At 32.7% G+C, this 23,458-nt stretch overlaps 3 protein-coding genes across 5 annotated transcripts; 1 reads left to right on the top strand and 2 right to left on the bottom strand.

Moving 5' to 3' along the window:
• Positions 1 to 5,062: 5,062 nt before the first annotated feature.
• Positions 5,063 to 9,978, bottom strand: LOC103491251 (signal recognition particle 9 kDa protein). Of its 3 annotated transcripts, none has more exons than XM_051085244.1 (5): positions 9,784 to 9,977; positions 9,446 to 9,514; positions 8,168 to 8,261; positions 7,546 to 7,648; positions 5,063 to 5,425 (listed from the first exon to the last, which is right to left on the bottom strand). In XM_051085244.1, exons 1-4 carry the CDS (start codon positions 9,853 to 9,855, stop codon positions 7,572 to 7,574), a joined length of 312 nt encoding a protein of 103 aa, XP_050941201.1. In that variant the 5' UTR covers positions 9,856 to 9,977; the 3' UTR covers positions 5,063 to 5,425; positions 7,546 to 7,571. The 3 variants fall into 3 exon arrangements, with proteins under 3 accessions (XP_050941201.1, XP_008449346.1, XP_008449345.1); XM_008451124.3 differs by lacking the exon at positions 5,063 to 5,425 and adding an exon at positions 6,337 to 6,684 and having other exon boundaries at positions 9,784 to 9,976; XM_008451123.3 differs by lacking the exon at positions 5,063 to 5,425 and having other exon boundaries at positions 6,337 to 7,648; positions 9,784 to 9,978.
• A 3,854-nt stretch (positions 9,979 to 13,832) lies between these two features.
• Positions 13,833 to 15,000, top strand: LOC103491252 (PRA1 family protein E-like). The gene has a single exon (XM_008451125.3). It carries the CDS (start codon positions 14,008 to 14,010, stop codon positions 14,581 to 14,583), a length of 576 nt encoding a protein of 191 aa, XP_008449347.1. The 5' UTR covers positions 13,833 to 14,007; the 3' UTR covers positions 14,584 to 15,000.
• Positions 15,001 to 18,020: 3,020 nt separating this feature from the next.
• On the bottom strand, positions 18,021 to 22,761 carry LOC103491253 (E3 ubiquitin protein ligase DRIP2-like). The gene is made up of 7 exons (XM_008451126.3): positions 22,204 to 22,761; positions 21,099 to 21,198; positions 20,156 to 20,492; positions 19,603 to 20,045; positions 19,451 to 19,501; positions 18,809 to 18,881; positions 18,021 to 18,696 (listed from the first exon to the last, which is right to left on the bottom strand). Exons 1-7 carry the CDS (start codon positions 22,316 to 22,318, stop codon positions 18,523 to 18,525), a joined length of 1,293 nt encoding a protein of 430 aa, XP_008449348.2. The 5' UTR covers positions 22,319 to 22,761; the 3' UTR covers positions 18,021 to 18,522.
• Between the last annotated feature and the right edge of the window lie 697 nt (positions 22,762 to 23,458).

Genomic DNA, 23,458 nt, shown 5'->3' with positions numbered 1-23,458 from the left:
TAGTATACTTAGTATTTTGTTTTGATAATACTAGTGAGTTTGCATCACAAACATTTAACAATGGATCTGATAGCTTTGTCCAAATAACAAAACTTATAAATTTGTACGAAATCATGTTTATTGTGTTTGCTCTAAGTCAAGACTAATGAACTTATGACCAAAAGCCAAATATATTTCATCTACAAAACGTGTAATAAATGTTGAAATTATTCCGTAACTACAATTAAAATGATTGAACAATTAAAATCTATGTTGAAATTAGTATCATACCAATTAATAAATACTTTGAACTCCTGACCGGTGGTGTATTTACTACACAATTTTCTATTTCTTATTAATGAGACAATTTTTTCCAACATTAGAGAGAGAAATTAAATTAAGAAAAAGTTGAAAAAATAATTGAATGAAATGCATACGTATTGTCTCATTTTGATCGTCAAATAGATTAATTTGAATCATAAGTTCAAAAGACAATTCATTTGCAAATCAAATGCCAGAGGTATTAAGAGAACATTTACAATTGTTAAAAAAAGACCAAGTTATATATAATGGTTGCAAACATACAATCTAAGATTGATATCACAATGCAACAAGTTGTTACTATTACACGGCTGAAGTGTGATAAACAAATGGGTTCCAAAGGTAAAGACCCTTAAAGAAGTAGTCAATTATTGATTCAGTTAAAAATATGGATATTCTAGAAAAAATCTTGAATACGAGTATTTATAAAAATCTTAAAACAAATAAAGATAATAAAGAGATCTTGATAAATTTATATCATGACAAGAGATGGATCTATAAATAAATAAGTTGACAACGTTTTTGCATATAATGTTGCTTAAGATATTATTTACGGAAAAGGGTATTCTATATGCAGCTATATTAAAAAAATGTCGTGACATGTAGAAAGAAACAATCGAATAGAAATAAAACCATTTTCAAATTGTGAGAGCTATTTGAAAATGCCAAACAAGTGTGAGACTTTACAAGTGAGTATTCGTAAAAAAAAAATACAAATGGAATGAGGTCATAATATATAAAGAGAGACAAGTTCCACAATGACTCTAGCAAAAAAATGAATGAATCTCTTAAAAATTACATCTTAAGGATTGAAAAGGTACCAAAATCATATAAGGTTTAATATATATATATACCAATAAAAAAATAATCGAGTTGAACCTAAACTCGCATCTTGCAATGTCAAGCACTAGCTAGAAATGTTTGCTACATCGCAAGAATTTTGTAGCAAGAGACATGTAACAAAAAAGGCCTAGAATAACCATATTTGATCATTCCAAAGGAAAAAGTAGGCAACTTTCAAAGGATAGCATTGATCGTTTAGTTGAAATAACTTAATATTAAAGTGTGGTACATTTGACATTAGATTGGTTTGAAGATCTCGTACATATAAGCCAGCTTGGAGTGACGTGAGATCATACCAAGGCAAATTGGGCGAAGCCCATAGAGAATGCATGCCCCAAACAAGAAATGTCAATTGTTTACACGAAATTTTCGAAAAAAATTAATTTGTGAAATTTGAATTTTGTATCCGTATTAATTTTAGTGTTGCAAGTACAATCACTAATATTTGATCCTTTGATTTGTTCTTTAAAAAAGTAAACATTAATCTTCAAGCTTGTTGAACTTTCTAGATTATCGAACTTTAATAGTTTTTAAACAAAATAAATTCAAGATCTTGATTGACCACCAAACAGTTTAGTAACTATTTGATATTTTTCATACAATTTTGTTAATCCTGATTTCAGTATTTTCTGTGTAAAATATGAGTAACCAAAGTCCAAAAATAAAAAAAAATAAAAAACTATACTCTTATTTCATGCGATAACCATTTCATTTTTTTCGACTTTTTTTATTAATTAATCCTATGTTTTCTCCATTTTTTCTCCATTTGTTACCATGATTTCCATCCTTTTATCGTTGAATTCTTAACAAAATTCTAAACAAAAAAAGTCTTTAAAAGGTTAAGATTTGTATGGGAGACATTTTGTTTTTCAAAAGATTAAAATCATATTTTTGATATCTAAACTTTGTATCTTATTCTATTTTGATCTCTAAACTTTTAAAAACGCCTATTTTTTGTCTCAAAGTTTTTAAAGATGTTTAGTTTATTCTCTGTTGTTAAGAATTCTACTAACTCAACATAACGATGAAACAACGGCTCTAAATTATTCATCATATTAATTCAATTAATAAATAACCAAAAAAAATCTTATTAATTTATTTTATAAACTTTTGATTCTAGCCTAAAAACATAATCTAACACACTTTAATTAAATAAACTCAAATTAAAGACTAATCTTTTTCTTTTTTTTGTTTCTCCAAAACTTGTGTCCTTTACTTTTTCTTTTCAAATTGAAATCTTGAAGCCAATTAGAAAAACGACATTGGTTAGAATAAAAAAAAACTGATATATTTGTGTTAAGATCCATGTGAAGGTAATATAAATTAAAAAAATAAAATAAGTACAACACAGGTATAAACCACACAACCCTCCACAAAGAGAAAGAAGAAAGTTGTGGGAGGAAGGTAATTGCTTTTTGAATCATTCGTTAAAATATCAATTTATCATCTAACATTTAATTAAATATTAAAACAAAAATTTATTAAAATAGGTTCTCTTATTTGACAACCTAATCATCCAAATAAAGTCACCTCATCATTCCACGTTAACCTTAACAGCAGGACCAATATATACATTTTTTAAAAGTTCAAGGACTAAAACAAATATTTTTAAAAGTTTAGTGACCAAAATAGAACAATATACAAAGTTTATAGATTAAAATAGATTTAAACAACACCCAACTCCAAGTTATATACTTTTTCACCAATAATTTAAAAAACAAGTCAAATTTAGAAAACTAAAAATAAATAACTTTTAAAAACTTGTTCTTTTGACTTTAAAATTCGACAAATAATTCGATCATTGTATTTAAAAGAAAAATACAAAACATTGTAAGATGGGTGATATTCATAGGTTTAATTTTCAAAAACCAAAAACCAAAAACAAAATGCAAAAATGCTTAGCAAACAATGCTCAACTTTTTAGGTTTCAAATTTTGGCTTGAGGTAACAAAAGAAAAAAATGAAAAAAAAATGAAAGCTTAATTTTAAAAAGTCAGAAAAAAAAGTAGTTATAAGAAAAGTAGAGAAATTTATTGGTTGAATTTAGGGATGATGTGAATTTGGAATATGATTGGGAAGGCATTAAGATAAGAATGGTAAATTAAGAGTTAGCAGTCCAAAATGAAATGAAATGAAAAAAAAGAAGAGTAAAGTAATAATAAAATAGTGAATTAAGAAAGGAAAAGACTTGGGAATAAAGGGGGGGAGTGAATCATATGAAATGAAATTGAAAAGAGAATTTTTAAGATAATGGGTGTCACACGGTCTTCAAAAGATAGAATATAAAACTTACACTCTTTTCATTCCCCCCCTTCACTCTTTCAACCTTATCTCTACTTCACAATTTTGAGGCTTCCATTCATTCATAATAATGCCTTTCTTTCTTTTTTCTTTTTTCTTTTTTCTTTTTTAATATATATATATATATATTATAAATATGTTCTCAAAATAATTTGTTCTGAATAATTCAATAGCACCACCTCACAATGAAAACGCTTCTCTCTAAACTTTGACTATTTTATTTATTTGAATTTCATTTCGATAATAAAAAAGGGAAACATAAACTTTAACCAAACATAATTCCCATTTTGTTAATGGGCATCTTCTACCCCACCCATTATACAACATCCTTAAAAAAATGTTCATTTTTTCTTTTTCCTTTTTTCTTTTTTTTTTCTTTTTTTATTTATTTAAGCAGTCATTTTGGTATTCAATTAAAAATGATTACTTTTTAAGAGAACAATAACCAAAACGAATATTTTTAAAATACCATAACCAAAACGAACGAGTAACACCTAAGACCCAAAAATGGCCCCAACATTCCCTTATATCCTATTTTACTCGATTACGTCGTCTTTACTTGTCTTTAAGGCTTTTAAGAATAAAAAATACTATTTTCACAAACCAACACAAGTTATTTCCACATGTTTTGTTCTCAATGCATTCCAAGAAAATTTCAAAATGTCATTCAATATAAGATTGCTCCAAGCTAAGCCGATTGAGTCACAAAATGGAAGTTAGTATATATAGTAACTTTAAATTTTTTTAAGCTTTTCTTAATCATACTTTCGTATCTTTTTCATTCGAATGTAATCTTATTTAATCAATGCCCCTCTAAAATCAAGATATTATAAAACAAAACTTAAAAATATTGAAACAAGAATAAACTTAAAAAGTAAAAAGATCAAAATGAACGCACAAAGACCAAAAGAATTTAATCCTAGGGGAAAAAAAAGATCTCTAATTTTGCATCATAACAAAATTAAAGCCACATTGCAAGTTACTTTCATATAATCTTGAATGCTTCATTATCATGCATCAATTTTCATAAGAAAATATGTGGCATCTTTAACATTAGGAAGGAAAGTGAGCAACAACTTTTTTAGCCATGCACAGATGCAATCAGTAATAATATACCCCTTAGTTTTCCCCTCCTAAAAGCTTAACATTGACCCTACTGGCATTGGATCTTACCCCACCAGCAAAGATATACAAACTTCCCTTTTACAAAGGGGGGGAAAAAAGAGAACAAGCAATGCTTGAATTTCTTTACAAGATAATGAGACATGAATTTACATACTTTCCTTTCCCTCCTTTTAATAAAGGGGTCTAACAAAAGGAAAAAAGTGATGGTTTGGGATTTTAGTATGATCCTAGATGCCTATTAGAGAAGCTTGGAAAGATGGAGGGTTTCTTGATAGCCTTTGAATCTACATTCCTCCCTCCTCTCTCTCTCTTTTATCTTCCAATGTCATTGGATCGGGTTTAATCCAACAAGTCAAAAAACTTTGAAGTAAACTAATCTCGTCTCCCTAAATTGAAAAATTACTTAATAACTTATTGGCTTTCTATCTTCTTGCATAGGTAGATTGCTATTCAAAGAAAGCTCTTGCTTACTCTAGTCAAAACATACCAAACATTGGCCATCATAAATTTAGTTGGGTTTAAATTAGGAGACATAAAACTCAAATAACAATGTTCTAGAACAAAATAAGCATATGTCAACAGTAATTGACATGCACTTCTCTTGAGGTTGGAGATCCAAATCTCTATATCCCACTATTGTTGTAAGTTAGTTCCTCTCCATAGACAATAAATCCAACTTAACCTGATAATTGAGGTTTGTGAAAGAAACGCTATTCACCTTCGAAGAGCAGCTTTGAGTGAAAAGTCACAAAAACTTTCTAATGCAATATGCTGAGAACTTGATACCAGATTTTGGGTGTTGATAATCAGACCAAGAGGAGCATTAAAATGCAGCCTTGGAAAGTGGGGAAGTGACCTGAAATATCAACAATAACATGTTCACAATCATCTGTTTGAAGGGAATCTTTAGACTGCAGCTCCTCACACTCAGTAGCCAAATAACCCTACATAGATTAATAAATTCAAAACATGGGAAGGGGACTTTATCTCCCCTAAAGAACAAAGTGTGATGGTGTTTTTGCTTTGCCAGTGCGGCCAAGAAGATTGCATTTGACAGTGATTGGCACAGCTTTCTTCAATCTTGACACAATCACATGCTAAAAAAGAAAAAGATGTGCACTCTTGGGGAACAGGTTCCTAGATTTGAACCAAAGGTGAAAGCGATAAAGTTGAAGGGTGTGGTATTTCTGCCTGGATCAAGACTACAGAGATGAGTTTGTGTTTTAAGAATTTTGAATTTGGGTTCTCTATAATTTTTTTCTTTTTCATCATCATAAAAATCCACACCAGCTGCCCTGCACTTCAACCAACCACATACTACAATTGTTTAACATGACCTTTCATCCTAAAATAAATTTTGTTTAATCCACATCTCCACAATTGTTGTACTTAAATACTTGAAGTATTTTTTATTTTATTGGTCAAACGAGGATTGGGAGAATTGAACCTCTGACTATGAGGTTGATAGTATAAGTTTCATGCCAATTGAGTTATACCCAGGTTGGAAAATCGAAGAATATTTAACATCTTAAAAACCATTAACTAAAACCTCATGCCAATTTGAGTCTGGCTCAATTGGTAAAAGAAGAAAACTACTAGAGAACTTTTCAGATTACATTCGTCTATTAGCCATTGGATAGACAAATACAATTTGTTGCCAATCAAAAGGCTGAGATTGGGGGACTGCACAAGGTAAACCCCAAGTATTCACGAAATGAGATTACTTATGAATTTAATGGGGGAATAATAGCAGTAAGCGAGAATAAATTTTCAAGTATCTTAAAATAGATTTTACTATATTAAAAATAATTTAAAATTGCTGTCATACTGAGGCTTGACTAAAGCAAAAAACGGTTCACCTAAAGCAATGTCATATACACTCTTGTCTATAACTATAACAAGCCATCTTCCTCCATCATAAAGAAAAGACTTGAGCTTTGATGAGTGAAATTTCATTAAATGAAACAAATCACATAAATACATCCTAAGAGCAACTAACGGTGTCTTCTATGCAGATTTGAAGAGAGCTAAAATAGTAATGGTGGGAGCAGTGAGAAAGAAACATCCTCATATGCAAGCATTCAAGTGGTTGCCTAGTGGTTCAATGTGCAAAATCTGAAACCAAGAGGCACAAGAAAGCAAAGATCGCCAACTTCAAACAATCTACCAAATAAAATACTCGGCCATAGTTGGTTTTCTAATAGAAGTTAGATAATCAAATAGAATATAATTGCCTTATACTCAACAATAATGAATACACTAACTACAAAATTGTGATTTATATTGAGGTAGATAATGAAAGATATGAACAACCAAAAGGGTCTAGATATTTGGAATAGAGAAGAAAATCCTTTCCTTGTTTACTGACAAAATCTTGAAATCTTTTATTAATGTTAATTTATATCATAGAACCACCAATCCATATTTATGAATTCTTTAAAGGATAAACCTGTGCACCAATATACATTTCTTAAATTACTATTAGACTAGCGTACCCATACTAGGACCAATCTCAAAAAACAACCACCTAACTTTGAAAGATTTGGTTGTAAGGTAACTTGTAGAATTATAATATCCAAAGTAGGTGGTGTCACAGATGACCACCATGAAGTCTCAACCATTCTTCCAAAGTGTTTTTAACTTTTTCAGCTTGTGCCAATAACCATTAGGTTAACCCATAATGCTTACGTTCTTAAATTACTTTGAACTAAAATAAATTATTGGCACAAGAAGTTAACAGAGCATAGGAGCAAATCAGTATACTGAGGAGGAACTTGTGAAAATGTTTAAAGAAAAACTATGTATTACAGTTGAACTGCACACCAAAATTTTTTAAGAAAAACGGGACAACATATGGTCAGTTTACTCCAGGACTTTAAATAATCTATTCTGGAAAAAGTAAGACGAGAAGATTAACTAAATAATTAGTAAATAAACATTATAATTCATCAATGGGTTTAGAGAAGTACGAGAAACCTATTCGTGCAGTAGCCAATGTGAAGTCATTGCTTCCTCCCCCTTCCCTTCTTGGTTGGCTGTGCATCAACCTGGTCCTTGCCTGTCACTTCTGATATATCCACTGCACAAAAGAGATAAGTCAAAATATTTGAGCTTTATAATTAATGAAACTGAGTTCACATTAGATTTACTGGATGGGTGGGTAAACAAAAATTATATAGATTAAGAAAGATGTTCCATGGATGATGGATGCTAGGATTGGATATATCGATCATAAATCATGAGAGAACTCCAGGCAGGCCATGAACCATTTTGGCCAATATAAAAAAGTTAGCAAGCAGCGGCTTATATTCGTTCATGGGCTCAAACAACATTCAGTAGGGAAGCGAACTCATCCTTCAAGTACTGAAATCATTATGGAACTAGTTTACAAGTTGCTGCAAGCTGCAATTTACGGATATGGAACTTTCATGCATTTAGAGAGAATATAAGTTTTAAATTCCATTCATTCATACAGTCAACAAGAATTCAAATTGTAACAAAATTTAAGTACAAAATTATGACGCCAGCAAGTAGTTAAGTGTTATTCAACAGAATATTCAGATATTTCATTAATCAAAATAAATTCAAAGCAAAATACCATCAGGGCCCCGGGCCATCAGAGTGAAGAATATGTTGTTGAGCTTTTCCATCTTCTTAGCATCCTGTGCCTGGTCAGTCTTGAACTTAAGACACTGGAAAACAGGGAGAAAACAAAAGGAAGAAAAAAATAAGAGAAAATTAGAAGACCTAACACATCTAGAGAGATAGGCACTTAGATTCAGATAATGATATAGTTATGATTTGACATATGCCCTTAAGCCAGTTTTGGCTAACTTCCAGATTGTTCGTTTCAATATGTGCAGATATACAGAAAATTCTCCATACAAGCAAGCATAAACATATGAATATCACCCATCAGATTCCCAGTTGATATCTTGTACCTATGCATTTTGCACTAATTAGTTTTTTCTTTTCCACGTGACAAAGAAACATTCCCACATTCTAATCCTCCCATACAATGATTATGAAAGATATAAGACCACAAAAGAGTCGGGGAAAGATTTGCTTTGGAGCAGTGGTTAGTTCTAAGACCTGATTTCTAAGTTGCTAGTTGTTAACCATGAGAAGTGAAGATCAATTGCCGATCTCTTCACGAAAGGATTGGTAAAGGCATTTCTTCCTCAATTTCGAAAGGAAGCCCTCAGGAGAGAGCAGATTGGAGGCAGAATCTGATATTTTTCTCTGTAATAAAAGCAAGAAAGGGTGATGGATCAGAGGAAGAGGAAGATCCAATATTTGTTCTCGAAGTCTTCATTTTTGTGTCAAAGCCAACTCTCCAAAAGACCTCCCTGAGAACACTAACGGAACACTATTCCACTCCCACTGACCAGCTAGTGCACAATGAAGACTAACTACACTACAGTTTCGTGCTACTTTACAACCATCTCTTCGGAAGAAATAGAAATGCCTTTTCCTTTACTTTAACCATCTCAAAGGCAACGTCCTTTCTTTTTGGTGATTATATCATGCCTTAGAAAGAGGCAAGTCAAAATCAATTTCTAACCATGGTCGCATGAAAAATTGTGGCAACAGGCATCGTTTAATGGCTTGTGTCGAATTCAACTATGGTCTACTTGAGACTTTCCAGGATAATTTAGTGGAGAAGCAGATCACAAGTCTCCTTAGATACACGTGCATCAAAGACTCAACACGATTCTTGATGCATTGGCGTTTAACATTTACAAGGCTAAGCATTTGCCACATGAAAAACAAAACCAAGCATACAGTTGAAAGTCAATAATCAATATTCCCATCCTGATCACTAACCAGAAAAAACGCATGATATTAATCAAAATCCCAATACAAAATTCCTTACCTCACGGTTATCGGTGACTTTAAGAACCAGTTTCCCATCGCAGTGTCGATACTTTATGTTATACCTCGTCTAAATTCCCAGTGGAATTGGAAAGAAAACAGCGATCCCAGTTAGAATGAATCAAAAAAACAACGAATGATGCGATAAACGGAACATATGAGTAGACTGTAAGTTCGTAATCGTGGACAGTGTTTTCAAACTAGGCAGATAGATGCATTAAAACGCCTTTCAAAATTCATTATGCAATTGAGGGATGATAATACAACAATGCGATCTAATTTCTGAGAATTCAAAGGGGAAACGATGTCTAGGGAATCGAATATGGAAGAAAAACTTACGGAGGTGGGATCGGAACGGAACAATTGGACAGAACGCTCGACGAATTCATCCCATGAAGCTATGTAAACCATGGCTCGGGGGCAGAAGCGGAAGAGAGGGAGAGCTTGGGAATTTTAGCGAGCTTGAGAAAGCTTGGTTTCGAGCGCGATGCGAGAGGAGCACAAATAAGGAGTTTCTTTGTTTTGGTTTTTAGTTTTCAATAAAACGGCCTTCTATTTTATAATTATTGTTGAGAAAATATTTAAATAATAAAAATCATAATATTTAAAAGAAAAATAATCAAAAATAGGAAAAATAAAAACTAAAGGAAAATGGTCAAAATGTCAAATTTGACCAAATATTTACATCATACCAAAATTTTAAATTTTATCAATAATATATGTTGATAGAAATGTTTATATCCAGTCAATCACTTCACTTACTCAAATCAAGCGTAAGCATACAGTTAACAGAAAATTAAAGAATCAAATTCTAGAGATCGAACCACATCGCATCAAATCAACATAAACACAACATCAACACAAGTTCAACACCACGAATCAAATTTCTTTGGAAATCTCGTGTGAACAAATTGGCACACCCAATGGAACATCTCTACCTCTCATCTCTCTCGTCATCTAAATCTACAGATAAGCTAATGACACTAAGAAAAGTTGCATCCAAAGCACTGTTGCAAACAACTCTTAGCCTGGACTTGTCACCCAAATTCACTTAAATATAAGCATGCAAGAACAAGAACAAGGTTTTGTCCTCAAGAAGAAAAGTTTGGAACAACTGATATAATCTTTTAAATGCGATCCTTTGTTCAACAACTCTACGTTTGTTTCTAATCTATCAGACAAAGAATCATACCTTGAAGTAGTGTTTGTCGTGATGGCAGATGTGACAGCTGAGGCAGCCATGGTAGAGATGGAAAGGAAAATAAATTTACTAATGAAAGTTGTTAAGGAGCGACATCATGAAATCGCCGCCTTGAAAAATCAAATAAAGGCTTGTGAAACTGCTAAGTTGAACAAAACTCCTACTGTTGTAGAAAAACCAGCAACAGTTTATGTTTGTCGCCTCCCTGTCAGTCCAATAGCTACAGGATATGATCGCAAATTCCATTAGAGCTTAGTGTGGAGGACTTCCACAAACTTCTTTCATGTACTCTAAGCCATACACCAAGAGAATCAATGACTTACGAGTGCATGTTGGGTACCAACCTCCAAAGTTCCAACAATTCGATGAAAAGGACAATCCAAAGCAACACATTGCTCACCTTGTTGAAACATGCAAAAACGCAGGATCAAGAGAAGACCAACTAGTCAGGCAGTTCGTTCAAGCTTAAAAGGAAATGTTTTCGAGTGGTATACTGATCTAGAGCTGGAATTAATTGACAGTTGGGAACAACTGGAAACAAAGTTTCTCAACTGCTTCTATAGCACTAGGCGTATCAACAACATGATGAAGTTGACGAACACTAAACAGCGAAAGGGAGAGCCAGTCATCGATTACATAAAGTAATTGATAGTCATGGCTCGTAAAAAGGGGAGATAAACAAATTCCATTCAACTGAAGTCGCACTTCCATCAAAAGCATTCAAAAGGAAGCATCTCTCATAAAAATAAGGGGAAAAAAAAGAAGATATCAAAACCTAGGCCTATCAAAGGAAAAGACGAGGACTTCCTCCAACCTCGACAGTCGATAACTTTGACAAAATTCTTTCCAATAAACTTCCTTGAGGATAATTCAAAAGAAATATTAGAAGTCACTGCATGTCATGCTGTTAGCCTAATACCACTTTTTGCATTATACTATTTGATCTTCTAACCTTTCTACTTTTTTTTCTTTTTTAGTAACCTAATACCACTTATTTGTATTATTTTTATTAATTTAAATGTGCATAACTCTTAAAATTCTGTTATTAAATATAATTAAATGTAAAATCATTAATATTTAATTAATATTTAGAAATTTAAATTAAAAAACTTTATGTATTCTAGTATTTCATCTTCTAATCTTTCTTTTTCTTTTTTATTAAATAATTAATAGTTAGTTTTCTTGAATAAGGGAAGAAAACTAAACTAATTAATCACATTAGATTAGTTTAGTTTCATATATATTTTTTGAATTATTTAAATAATAAAGTCATCTAATAGTTAGTTATAAAATGCATACAAGGGAAGTTTAGTGTCTAATATTATATTGTGTGTGCTTACTTTCAATGCTCATAAAAATTATATATGTTCAAATAATATGAGATTACACAACTAGCTTAATTATACAATATGAGATTCTACTATATTTGAATACAAATTCATATTATATTATTTATACAAATCTCACTATTTTTATATACTAAAATAAAATGACAAATCTTACTATTGCACATGTTACTAACTAGTATATTAAGTGTGTCAATATCTTAAGTAATCAAATCAAGCTGCATGAGTTGCATGTAATTACTCTTAAAATTGCAACTCTTAAAATAGAGAGGTTAACACTTCATTATTTCTTCTTGGTAATTTTGAGATAATACAAGATATGTATACAAAAGTACTTACTTTCTCAAAAATGTCTCCAAATTAACCATAATTCACCACTCATATGTTCCCACCAACCGGTTCTAAGGTCGGAGACTAGCTGGAAATACGCTAGAGATGGTCCACGTCTTGTTCGTGATCAACATTCTAGACTTTGGAGCATAGTGTTGAGCTACAAAGGATGTAACGCTAAAATTCTTCTTACTTTTCAATGAAAAAACAATTGCATGCAAAGTTCATAGCACTACGAAGTTATCCTCAACGTCAAACAACACTACCCTATTTTGAGCTCTCAAGTATTTTAATTTTGTGTAGCATTGTGGGTGCACTACAACGAACACTCCCTCCTCTTGAGTTTTAACCTTTTTTTTCCTTCTTTTTGTACAAATGACCCCATAGCTCTTTCTTAAGGGGTTCTGCACCATTTTATGCCCAAATTCTTCAAGACTTGTTCTATAACTCGACTACTGGAATTTCACTTAATTTAGCGCACAAAATAAAAAAAAAAACCCATCAATTATCATTCTTTATTAAAGTACTTCAAGTGCTTTCTACAACACACCTAAAAGTATTCCGAATACCCAACCCAAGGGAACAAGATGTAGTAAAAGTTATAAGTAAATAAGACTTTATTATGGTTGGTTGCGCGTGAAAGCAGACTAAAGACATAAAAAAAATAAACGAATGACTCAAACATGCACATACTATTTGGATTTGGTTAAAGAATGTCACATTTCTTACCATTGTAACTACGACTCGAACTTAAACATGGTTTGGATTCACATCAATTTGATCTTCTATAAAGTATCTTTAGGAGTCTAAGCCATAAACCATATATGTCTATGAATACGAACACAATTCAAGGTCCTAAAGCAACCAATCATGCCATGGGAAAAACCAAGGTTACTTTTTATGCACGAAGACCTATTATTATCCTTGGGTATTTGGATATATTTGACTCCCAAAGGAGAATTTAGGTCATAAGAAAAAAACGAAAAACATTAGTTAAAAAGGAGAAGATATTAAAAAAAGGTCTAGAGAGAATTATTGTGATCCATGTGTCTTTAGTCATTGATATCATGCTTTTTCTATTTGGGAATATCTCTTGTATTACTATAATACATACTCACTATAAATTTTTCTTCATAAATTTTTGTACACCCTATATTATCATAGGTATCACTTTGTTTATAAAAACACATTGATACGATACACAATAAGTGAAAATAGTATGAAAATTTGTCGTGTAAGAAATTTTTTTCTTTCATTATAGACGTCGTGTCAAGGTTTAGATATAGAATTTTAGTACCACAATGGCTTGTAGATTGTTTTTCAAAACTATATTATTTTGACCTTCCTAATGCAATATTATCAAAAATTGAATATAGGTTTTTCTCATAAATTTAGAATTAAATTTTGAAGTGAAAAAAACTAAGCAACATTTAATTTGATTGAGGCAAAAAGAAAAAAAAAGGCAATAATGGAATTACAATAGGGAAGTAGGTCCTCTTGTGAGTCATGGTCATGGTCTATGGCCATGGCTGCATTGTTTTGTTGAGCATAAAACCCAACTTCTCTTCTTTTACTATCACCATCAGCCCAACCTTCGCTAACTCCATTTTCTCTCTCCAAAACCCATTTCACAATTCTTTCCTTGCCAACGCTTGATCGGTTTTGGGATTTTTCACAGCTTCTCCAATGTCCTCTAATCAGCCATACCCATATGGCTTCACTGAAACTTCCATTCTATCACGCGCCAGAGCCGCCTCCGATTCCGTTTATGCCACTTTACGGCCATGGCGGGAGCTTCTTCAGCCGTTATCGTCCTTTACCCGGCCTTCATCCGTTGGGGAAGCGATTATTCGGTGTAAGCGTAATCTCAAGTACTTTCGTGTTAATTACACCTTCATCGTTTTGCTCATTCTCTTTCTCAGCCTCCTCTGGCACCCTGTTTCGTTGATTGTATTCTTGGTCGTGTTCGTTGCGTGGTTCTTCCTTTATTTTTTCCGGGATGAGCCGTTGGAGGTGTTTAATCGTGTTGTTGATGATCGAGTTGTGTTGGTTCTGCTTGGAATTGTCACGATTTTCGCTTTGGTGTTGACGGATGTTTCGTTGAACGTATTGGTTTCGATTTTGATTGGGGTTTTTCTTGTTTTGGTACATGCCGGCTCTAGGGTTAGTGATGATTTGTATATTGACGAGCAAGAAGTCGCTGATGGAGGATTGCTTTCGGTTGTCGGCAGTCCGACTCGAACAGAGTACAGCCGAATCTAGATAAATCACTGATTCATTTTGCTAGGTTATGAATTATGAATGATCGTCTCGCCTAAGTTGATTCAAGTTCTTTGTGCTACAATTCGAAATTCGAACGAGCTCTTAGAGACCAAGGTTTTCTCTCTAGCGTTCACTTGAAGATTCCCGGTTTGATGCCACTGATTGTTTCAGCGATGATTTTTTCAATTCAATTTCAGGGTTCTGCTTTTGTAATGTTTGTTCAAAATGTTTGAACTTGTAGTTTTAGTTGATGGTAGCGATATACAGAGTTTTGCTAGGTTAAATCGTGGATTTTATTCCAACATTACTTCTATTTGGGTGTGATTATGAAGGGGGTTGCAATGTTTTGGGTTTCGTTTGTTCTTTACTTCTGGAAAGAAGAAATGGGAAATAGTGGATCTCAATTTTGTTCTTTAACGTTCCGTTAAGATATTCTATATCTGCCATTTCATGCTGTTTCCCTCTTCTTTGTCTTGGCAAATTTCTAGGTATACTTGTAGATTCATGTAAACTATAATAGTATATATTGATTCTTATTATTTTCTTTAAATTATTTGTTGTGGGGTTTTTTAGTACAACATTTGTAGGGTTGAGATATTCAGCATCCAACCTCTAAAGTGGAAGGTAGTTCCAATTACAGTTAAGCAATGCTCACCTTTGCTCTAAATTGTATGTTGTGTGTTTTTAAGTACAACTGTGGTAATGGGGGGATCAAACCTCCAACCTCTAAAGTGAAAGGTCATTTCATTCCAATTCCAGTTGAGCAAAGCTTGCTTTGGTAATATGTTATGGTTTTTGATGATTCAATTTGATTGTGAAGAGTAGGGACTAGATAGCCTTGGCTGAGCGTTTTCAAATTCTTGGGAGTACGAGTGTGATTTTATCCGTGTACTATAGGATGGTATGCTCTGGATAACTCTTGGTTTTTAGGTTTCAAAGCGCTGAAGCCCTCTAGCTCGGCACTTTTTTTAATAAGATGATATTCAGCTTTGTCACATTGTAGATCTGTTTGTGATTTTGGATGTGGATTAGAAGGGGAAGTATGTGATGGCCCAGCTTAGTAGCTGCATCATCTAGCATTTACCTTTTTTTCTCCTTTCCTATTAGAACTTCTGTTTCACTTTTGAAATGGATCCACTTTATGCATCTTTATGATTCCCATGTGACAAAAGTTAAAAATGATGGTTATTTAGTTGTATAATGCCTATGATTTTATCATGGATCCCAAGGGAAGGTGCTTGAATCTATATAGGTGGTTTTCACGTGGGAATTGTCTTAGTTCTGATTCTTGTTTCTAATGCTGCATAGGCAACTTGCAAGAAAGCAGGTGAACTGTGAAGGCTTTGAGAGACAACAATGAAGGTTTCTCATTGCACTTTCCCGTCTTTGGTGCATCTTACGAAATAACTGGTTTTGTTTGATGATTAGAGTCGTTTTTTGATGAAACATTGGTTACTTTCTGATGGGGGATGCAATGATAAAGCATTTCATTAGATGTGATTTTAGGTAGCAAATATTCAAGTTAGATATGATTTTAGGTTGTTTACTAGAGTTTGATGTTTCTTGTTGCTGTTTTATTTTATTTGCCCTTCTTATATTAGAGTTGAAATCAATAGCCCCTAGTCTATATAAAACATTTCACTTCAATTCAGATATTTGTTATGGTGTTTGAGTGATTATGATGTTTTGTTTGTCTTTTACTTTCTCTGATCTATTCCTCGAGCTCGTCTTCAACTTCGGCTCGCAGCTGTAGTACTTAGCTGCTAGTTGGACTGCATCTACTGCCATTTTCTTGCAGCCCAAGTGCATGGTTCCTTTTGGCAAGTTGCAGTTTTTTTTTTTTTTTTTTTTTTTGGTTAAAAGACAATTTTTTTTAATGCCCTAAGTTAGATCGTAAATAAATGGTTGGAACTCAGCTTAGCTCGTGGCAACCTGTTTTTTTTATTCTTTTGCAATTTCTGTTATTCTAACATCAATTTCTGATATTTACTGATGATAGAATAATCAGATTTTTTCTTCTTTCATTTATTCAATAATTGTTTGATGAGACAAGGTGAGGGGAAAAGAGTTAAAGGTAGCATGTGATTCCATTTCTTCCCCTTTATTTCTTGTCGTTTATGAAAAAACATTCTATAAGAACTGATACAGAAATGGAAGAGTTTCCTTTTTCTTTGAAGAATAAATAGTAAAACTGCTCCATATTCTTCCATTCGTTTCATTCTTTATCTTTCTTTGAACTTTATAATTCTAACCTTTATCTTCTGGGGTACTCTTCATTTTTTTGTGGAAAATTGGCCTACGAATTGGAATAATATTTTTTGCACCATGGTAAGATGGTCAAATTGGTAACTGTATCATACTCTAACTAATTAGGGTATGGGGGGTAGTTGGTTTGATTTTTTCCGATTTTGGACGAAATGAAACCAAATCGAATGAGAACCAATTTGATGTCCAATAAGGGACAAAAATTGATGATTTACTTTTTAATCGATTTGGTTCCATTTTGCTTTGGTTTAGTACTTAACTTCTAACGTAGTTAACGCCGACTATTATAAGGATTAAATTCTAACTTTTTATTTTTGAAACCATATGTATATTTAAATCCGAAATTGAAAAAAAGAGGTAAAAAGAAAGGAATGAGTTTGTGAAAAGTTGTAGAATAATACATAGGATTGAGGGAAAGAGGGGGTTGTGATGAAAAAGGTAATTTGATGGAAGTGATGTGTTAATGCCTCATTTTATGGTTTTGAGTTTGTGCAAAAAATGGAAACAAATGTCCAAATTTGTTAGGCTCTACAAGATCTTTTCAACGTAGTGTTCAAACACCCAACGTATTTCTCAACTCAAAGCAAAATTTGAATTTGTTTTGTTTTCATTTTTGTACCTCAATTTCGTTTTATATAAATTTAAGAGATATAAGATTTGAATCAATGTCTTGGAATCTATAATAATAATAACAATAATAAATCTCTTCTTTTATTATTTTTTTTTCATTTTACAACACAAAAAATATCAATTTAAATTTATTCGCTAATCAATTTATGCTATCTTGCCTACTAATTTTTTTTTTTTAAAAAAAAAAACAACATAATTTTTCATAAACTTATTAATTTGAATATACTAACATTATGAATGAGAATAAGTTTGAAAAATAGCTTATTGTTACTATTATTATTTTTAGAAAAATTACCAATTCATCTATTTCACATAATTTATAATTCACTAAATGCACAGGAACAAGTCTTTCTGCAACATGATTTATAATTCATTAAACGCATAAGAACAAATCTTCCCACCGATACTTGAGAGAAAATTTATTAAAGGGTCAAAATTGTAGTATTGTCCAAATTGATACATTTTGACAAATTTACGGTTAAAATTGATATTTTAAAAAAAAATACTATTATAAATTCTTAAATTAATAATAATAAATGAGATGAGAGAGAAATGAAACTTTATTAGAATGATGAGGATAATTTGGTATTGAACAAGTACATATTCTAACAAAGTAAAAGCAGCTGCTGAGGGAGTTCCTAAAACAAAACACACATTTTTAAATATTTCATTACACCCACACACCACATACTTAATTTTCAAATGAAGGAAAATAGTTGATGGTTTTATTTAATGGTGTGGGTGTATAAAGAATTTCAATTGTGTGTATTGTGGTAACTCCCATAATAGCCGTTAGCTTACTCTAAATTGTTCTATCTTATCTCCATTCTTACTAAATCTTAAATCTAACAACCTTTTGAGCAACTGGGATTCATGCCGTCATTAAAACTGACCTGACCACCCGCTCGACCGTCTTTCACCGGCTTCGCAACTATCTGTTCTTACTCAGAATCATGACGAGGATACTGAAGAGATTATGGGCAGAGAGCGAACCGTGTGAAGACCCTTTGATACAGATTAATGTATAGGGAACGAAATTGAAGATCAAGAAACTGTGCTCTTTCTAGCATAGTAAAGAACCATAATGAAATCCTCTGCTGATGAGCCGATCGATGCCGGGATCTTTTCAGAGGTCGATGCTGTTTGTAGCCACAAATCAACTAAACTATGCAAATCCAGTGTGGGAACTACTGGATGTCCCATACACTTGACTTCAACCTGCAAATGTTCCTCAAGCATTAGCTATAAAATGACAAGTCTAAGCATGAACAGAAAAGGCTCTTAGACTAAAGTTTCAATTAAATTAAAGAATATAAGTTTTTGTTTGCACCTCTGATTCACTTGGGAGATCCAGCTTTCTCATAAGGTACTTCTGGACAAATGATACTGGCAAGTTTCTATCCCTGTGAAAAAAACGAAAAAATATAACAATATATACTTTGAATGAACTCCTAGTCAATAATGGTATTTTTACAAACCCAAACGTGCAGAGTAACAATCAAATAACTTAGTGCGGATTAAGTCTTAATAATGGTATTTTTACAAACTCAAACACACAGAGAATCAAGCAAAGAAATTGGCATGGTTTAAGTATCAACAATGGTGGTTTTACATATCCGAACATGCAGAGTGACGAGCGAAGAAAAAATGGCACTTTTACAAACAGTTTAAGTGTCAATTTTATCACGATCATTGGTATCAAGAGACTTTACCCAATGTGTGCAAGCAAAAGTGTCAATTAAGACTCCTTGATTTAAGATAGAAGAATAATAAACATTTACAAAAGTCATGGAGAAACTTTTAGTTAGGCTGAAAGCAATAGACATGAAAGGTGCTCATGTACACCTCAGTAATATATATGATAAAGTTATTTGACATCTAAAATAAGGATAAGTAGGGGGACATCTATATTGAACTAAAGTAAGGATAAGTAGGGGGCATCTATATTGAACGAGTCTAAAACTGAGCTTACTTTATTCTCAAAAACTTAGCAGGAATTTGCGGCAACGATACATCTCCTTCCCTGAAACCAAAGATCAGTGTAAGTAGAGGCATAAAGACTTGCTTAAAAAAATTGCATACTCTAATATATAGCATTTTGTAGGGAACAAAGAATTGTCTTACTGATCAGAAGCTATGAGCGAAAGCCAAATCGGACCAGCTTTTATTTCATGCCGAGCACTAGAGGCATCTAACACAACCTGGGGTGTAAGGCTGGAGTCCCCATAAAAAGATTCCCTTTTCTGGCGGATCCTACGCAGTTTCTTAGGTTTTTCAGTTTCTGGAGATACAGGATCCGCTCTAGTTTTTCCATTCTCCCGTTTTAGCTTGCGTTTGCCTTCCCTATTTCTAGATTTGCTGGCCTGAGCTTCACTTCCATTTGCTTCTGCAGCCTCGACTTTAGTTTCAAATCCTTGTGAATTAGATTTGGAACATTTACTCCTATTTGCAACTTCAACTAAGAAATTTAAAGGTTTCCAAATATCCAAGTTCCGTTCCACTGAGTTAACACCATTCTCGGCTTCTTTATTTCGTAAAGGTATGGTAGACTTGGTAGGACTCGAATCCTGCACTAAGTCCAACATTTGCCAAAATGTTAGTAATAAAAAAAGAAAAAACATTGAGTTGCAACAGATGAGAAGAAGGGACAAAAAAGAATTAAGTTAGTTCTCTTTACCGGCCTTTTATTCTGATTGAATTTGTCAGATGTCTCAAAAGAACTTGAGCTCTCTGAACGATCATCCACGGAATCATCCTCTTTCTTCACACGCTTCTCAGAAGAGACTCTTGGTGTTCGTAAGATAGAAGCAATCCTTGCAGCGGCAGCTGCTGTTCTTCTTCCAGTTGTGGTAGCATGGCTTGAAACTCTAGGACTATTGACCACCAATGAGGAAAGTGATCTTTCCTTTCTTCTAACTGGCGGTAGTACAACAGGAGCAATTTCCGGCGTCTTGACTTTTCTCCTTTTACTAGGGAATATCTTGGCCCTCAAATCTTCTAGATTGTGGTCTGGCCTGATGATTAGATTCTCAAGATAAATGCTCAACAAGCGCTGAATTCTTACTAAATACTCTATATCATGCATACATGAAAAATGTAAAAATGATGAACTAAGTCATATGACATATTAGCAAAAGAAAATAATGTGTATAAGCTGCGGATGGAGAGTGCCAATATTTGAATAGGCAATGGTAGTTTGTAGCTTTTATTCTAATTCAGTCAAAATGATAAGGGGTAAATTTCAAAGTAATAATAAGCACAAAAATAAGTTATGGCTTTGCTAAAATGCTCATTTGATTAATTAAAAATCATGCATTGATGTACCAATTGGTAAAACCCACCACGTTATCAAATGGATATGATGCTTAGAACCAAGGAACCATATATTTGCTCCAAATAATCCAATGGGGACAAAAGCACAAAAACAACCAAAAAAATTCTTATTGTCAGATGTAAATATAGGCAATTAGAACTTTATGTGCATATTGAATAACCGGAAAACAGCTACAAAACAGCACACTCAAAGATCAGCATTCCCATTTGTGAGCAACTACTATCACAAACAAAGATCGAGAAGGGAGTCATTGAAAGGCAGCGGTACTATGTAGTATAAATTTTACCTTAATTTCTCCAGTGGGGCACATCCAAGGTCAATATTACATACTGGACAGTTCTCTATTTCTTCATCAGAGATCTTGTCGGATATGCACTTTCTGCAAACTGGAAAATTTGACATTGAGTTGTGAATATAAACTACTTGCACAGTGGTCAAATGGTTAATTAAGTCAATATTATTCAGTTGACTAAATTCTAACAGGAAAAAAGAAATTAAAACTATTCACGTTTGTTACATATATTGTCACCTATCGCAATCTTAATTAGCAAGCTAAAGTGCTTAAAAAAGGTAAATAAATAGAATGTTTAACAGTTCAAGAAAAAAGTTCAGCCCTTTCCCTAAGAGTTTGTAATTACTTCCATACAATATTCACTAACAGAAAAAAGATGGTTATTAATTTAGTGACTTCTGCTTTATAGATTAAATGACATTCACATAGGCATGGAGAAGGTTAGGGAGACAGGAAAATTCAAAATAAGTAGTTTCATAAGGAAGTCAACTCTTAAACTTAATCCAAATTCGTTAAACCAAGCCATATGGGATTTCACATAACAAATGTAGAGATGTTATTGACATTTATGCAAGTACACGAAAGTCTTTTGCTGAAAAGGTTGCTCGGCTCAATCACTTGAAAAGCACAAGCCTTTCACAATTCACAAACTGTACTATTATACTCTCAAACAAATCGATATGATCAGTTGACATACATAAATCAAATCAAATGCACAGCAAGTATGAGTTCAAATGTGAGTGAATTTCCAGATAAACTCAAAAGCCATAAAGAATACGTACTAAAAAAATGAAACAGTACAAACCCAAATGAAGAACTTTCCTTCATGAAAAGCATTTTCTTTTCAATAATTAACGAAAGGGTCAACAGAAATTAATCCAAACACACATAAAAAGAAAGGTTTTCAATATCAAAGATAGAAAACTACCATAAATGGGGTTCAAAGTACAAACTAACTAACCTGGATGAAAAATAGTCAAAAAAAAAAAAAGACAGAAAACAAAGAAGAAGACAATATAATTGAAGAATCAAAATTAAACGAATCTTAAAGAAAAGAAATTAAGAGAGACCCCCAAAACGAAAAAAAGAAGTTACTTACAAGTATGAAGACATTCAGAAATAGTTGTAGCTTCTTTCAAAAGCTTATTACAAAGTGGGCAAGTTATGCATGCTGCAATGGCTTCCCTCTTGACTTTAACAACTCGATTTGCCATACCCCGAAAAAAAGGAATCACAAAAACCTCAACCACGTACCCTCAACTCTGCATGCCTTGTTGAACATTTGTTCATAAGAGAAATTTACGTTCATTATTTGAAAGACCCATTTGGGAATAGAGTGAGGAAGAAAAGAATCAAAGGGGAAAGGGGAAGCAAAAGATGAGAAGAAGAAAACTGGAGCATTTGGGAGATTGGGAAAAATGGTGAGTGTGATTGAGTTAAAGGGCAAGATTTGGAAATGGGTATGATAAATTAGAAGGAATTAGAGATGGGTTTTGATAGGAATTGAAGAGATTGAAGAAGAAAGATATGAAATCGATGAAATGAAAAGAGAAAAATAAGAGAGTTTTGCGTTGTGTTGTGTTGTGTTGTTTGGTTTCTTGGCTTGTCTTCGTAGAAAAGAGGAGCATGAAGGAAGGAAGGAAAAGAAAATGGATTTAATTCTGTTTTTTCACGTTTAAATTCGAAAGAGAAAATAAAGAAAAAAAGGAAAAGGAGAAATTATTATTATTGTTTGTTATTATTATAGAGAGAAATAGAAACAAAGATAAAAGAGAGAGTCAACTAAAGCAGGTGGGGATTCCAGATAACATGCACCCATTGCTGCGCACTTTATTAAAATGCGCTGTGAAAGAAAAGAGATAAAAATGTGTTGTGTTGTGTTGTGTTGTGTTGTGTTGTGTGTACCAATACACACATACTCTATATTCAAATAAACTATTTGCAATCACTATGACTTTTATTTTAAATTTTATTTTATTAAGAATTGGATCTATATATATATATATATATATATATATATTCAAATGTGACAATAAAGTTTCGTTTGACCTAGATTTTGAATAAATGGATTTATGTTTGTGTTTGTTTCTCATTAATACAAAAATTTAGGAGAGTTAAAAAAAGTGTCAACTCAAACGTAGCTCAGTGATACGATATTTAATTATTACCATTTACAGAAACTAGTAGGGCTCGAACCATCAATTTTTGTAGTGATAAGTGATGTCCTAACCACTGAGCTATGTTCGAATTGACTAGTTATATATGTGTTTAATGTCATCAGATGCTATAGAAAGCTACCAAATTTGTCTTTATGTACTCAATTCGAAAAAAATAAAATCAATAGATATTGAACT

Source organism: Cucumis melo, chromosome 5 (genome assembly GCF_025177605.1).
Source record: "Cucumis melo cultivar AY chromosome 5, USDA_Cmelo_AY_1.0, whole genome shotgun sequence".
NCBI lineage: Eukaryota > Viridiplantae > Streptophyta > Magnoliopsida > Cucurbitales > Cucurbitaceae > Cucumis > Cucumis melo.
This window is presented reverse-complemented; position numbering and strand designations above follow the sequence as displayed.

What these genes read in the sequence shown, in the direction of transcription:
- LOC103491252 (XM_008451125.3), top strand. Translation starts at nt 14,008, where the DNA reads ATGTCCTCTAATCAGCCATACCCATATGGCTTCACTGAAACTTCCATT.
- LOC103491251 (XM_008451123.3), bottom strand. Translation starts at nt 9,855, where the DNA reads ATGGTTTACATAGCTTCATGGGATGAATTCGTCGAGCGTTCTGTCCAA. An exon ending in TCCGTTCCGATCCCACCTCC is followed by an intron (nt 9,515 to 9,783) that starts GTAAGTTTTTCT and finishes CTGGGAATTTAG; the next exon opens with ACGAGGTATAACATAAAGTA. An exon ending in AAGTCACCGATAACCGTGAG is followed by an intron (nt 8,262 to 9,445) that starts GTAAGGAATTTT and finishes CCTGTTTTCCAG; the next exon opens with TGTCTTAAGTTCAAGACTGA.
- LOC103491253 (XM_008451126.3), bottom strand. Translation starts at nt 22,318, where the DNA reads ATGGCAAATCGAGTTGTTAAAGTCAAGAGGGAAGCCATTGCAGCATGC. An exon ending in TCAATCAGAATAAAAGGCCG is followed by an intron (nt 20,046 to 20,155) that starts GTAAAGAGAACT and finishes GACTTAGTGCAG; the next exon opens with GATTCGAGTCCTACCAAGTC. An exon ending in GCTAAGTTTTTGAGAATAAA is followed by an intron (nt 18,882 to 19,450) that starts GTAAGCTCAGTT and finishes TTTTTTTCACAG; the next exon opens with GGATAGAAACTTGCCAGTAT.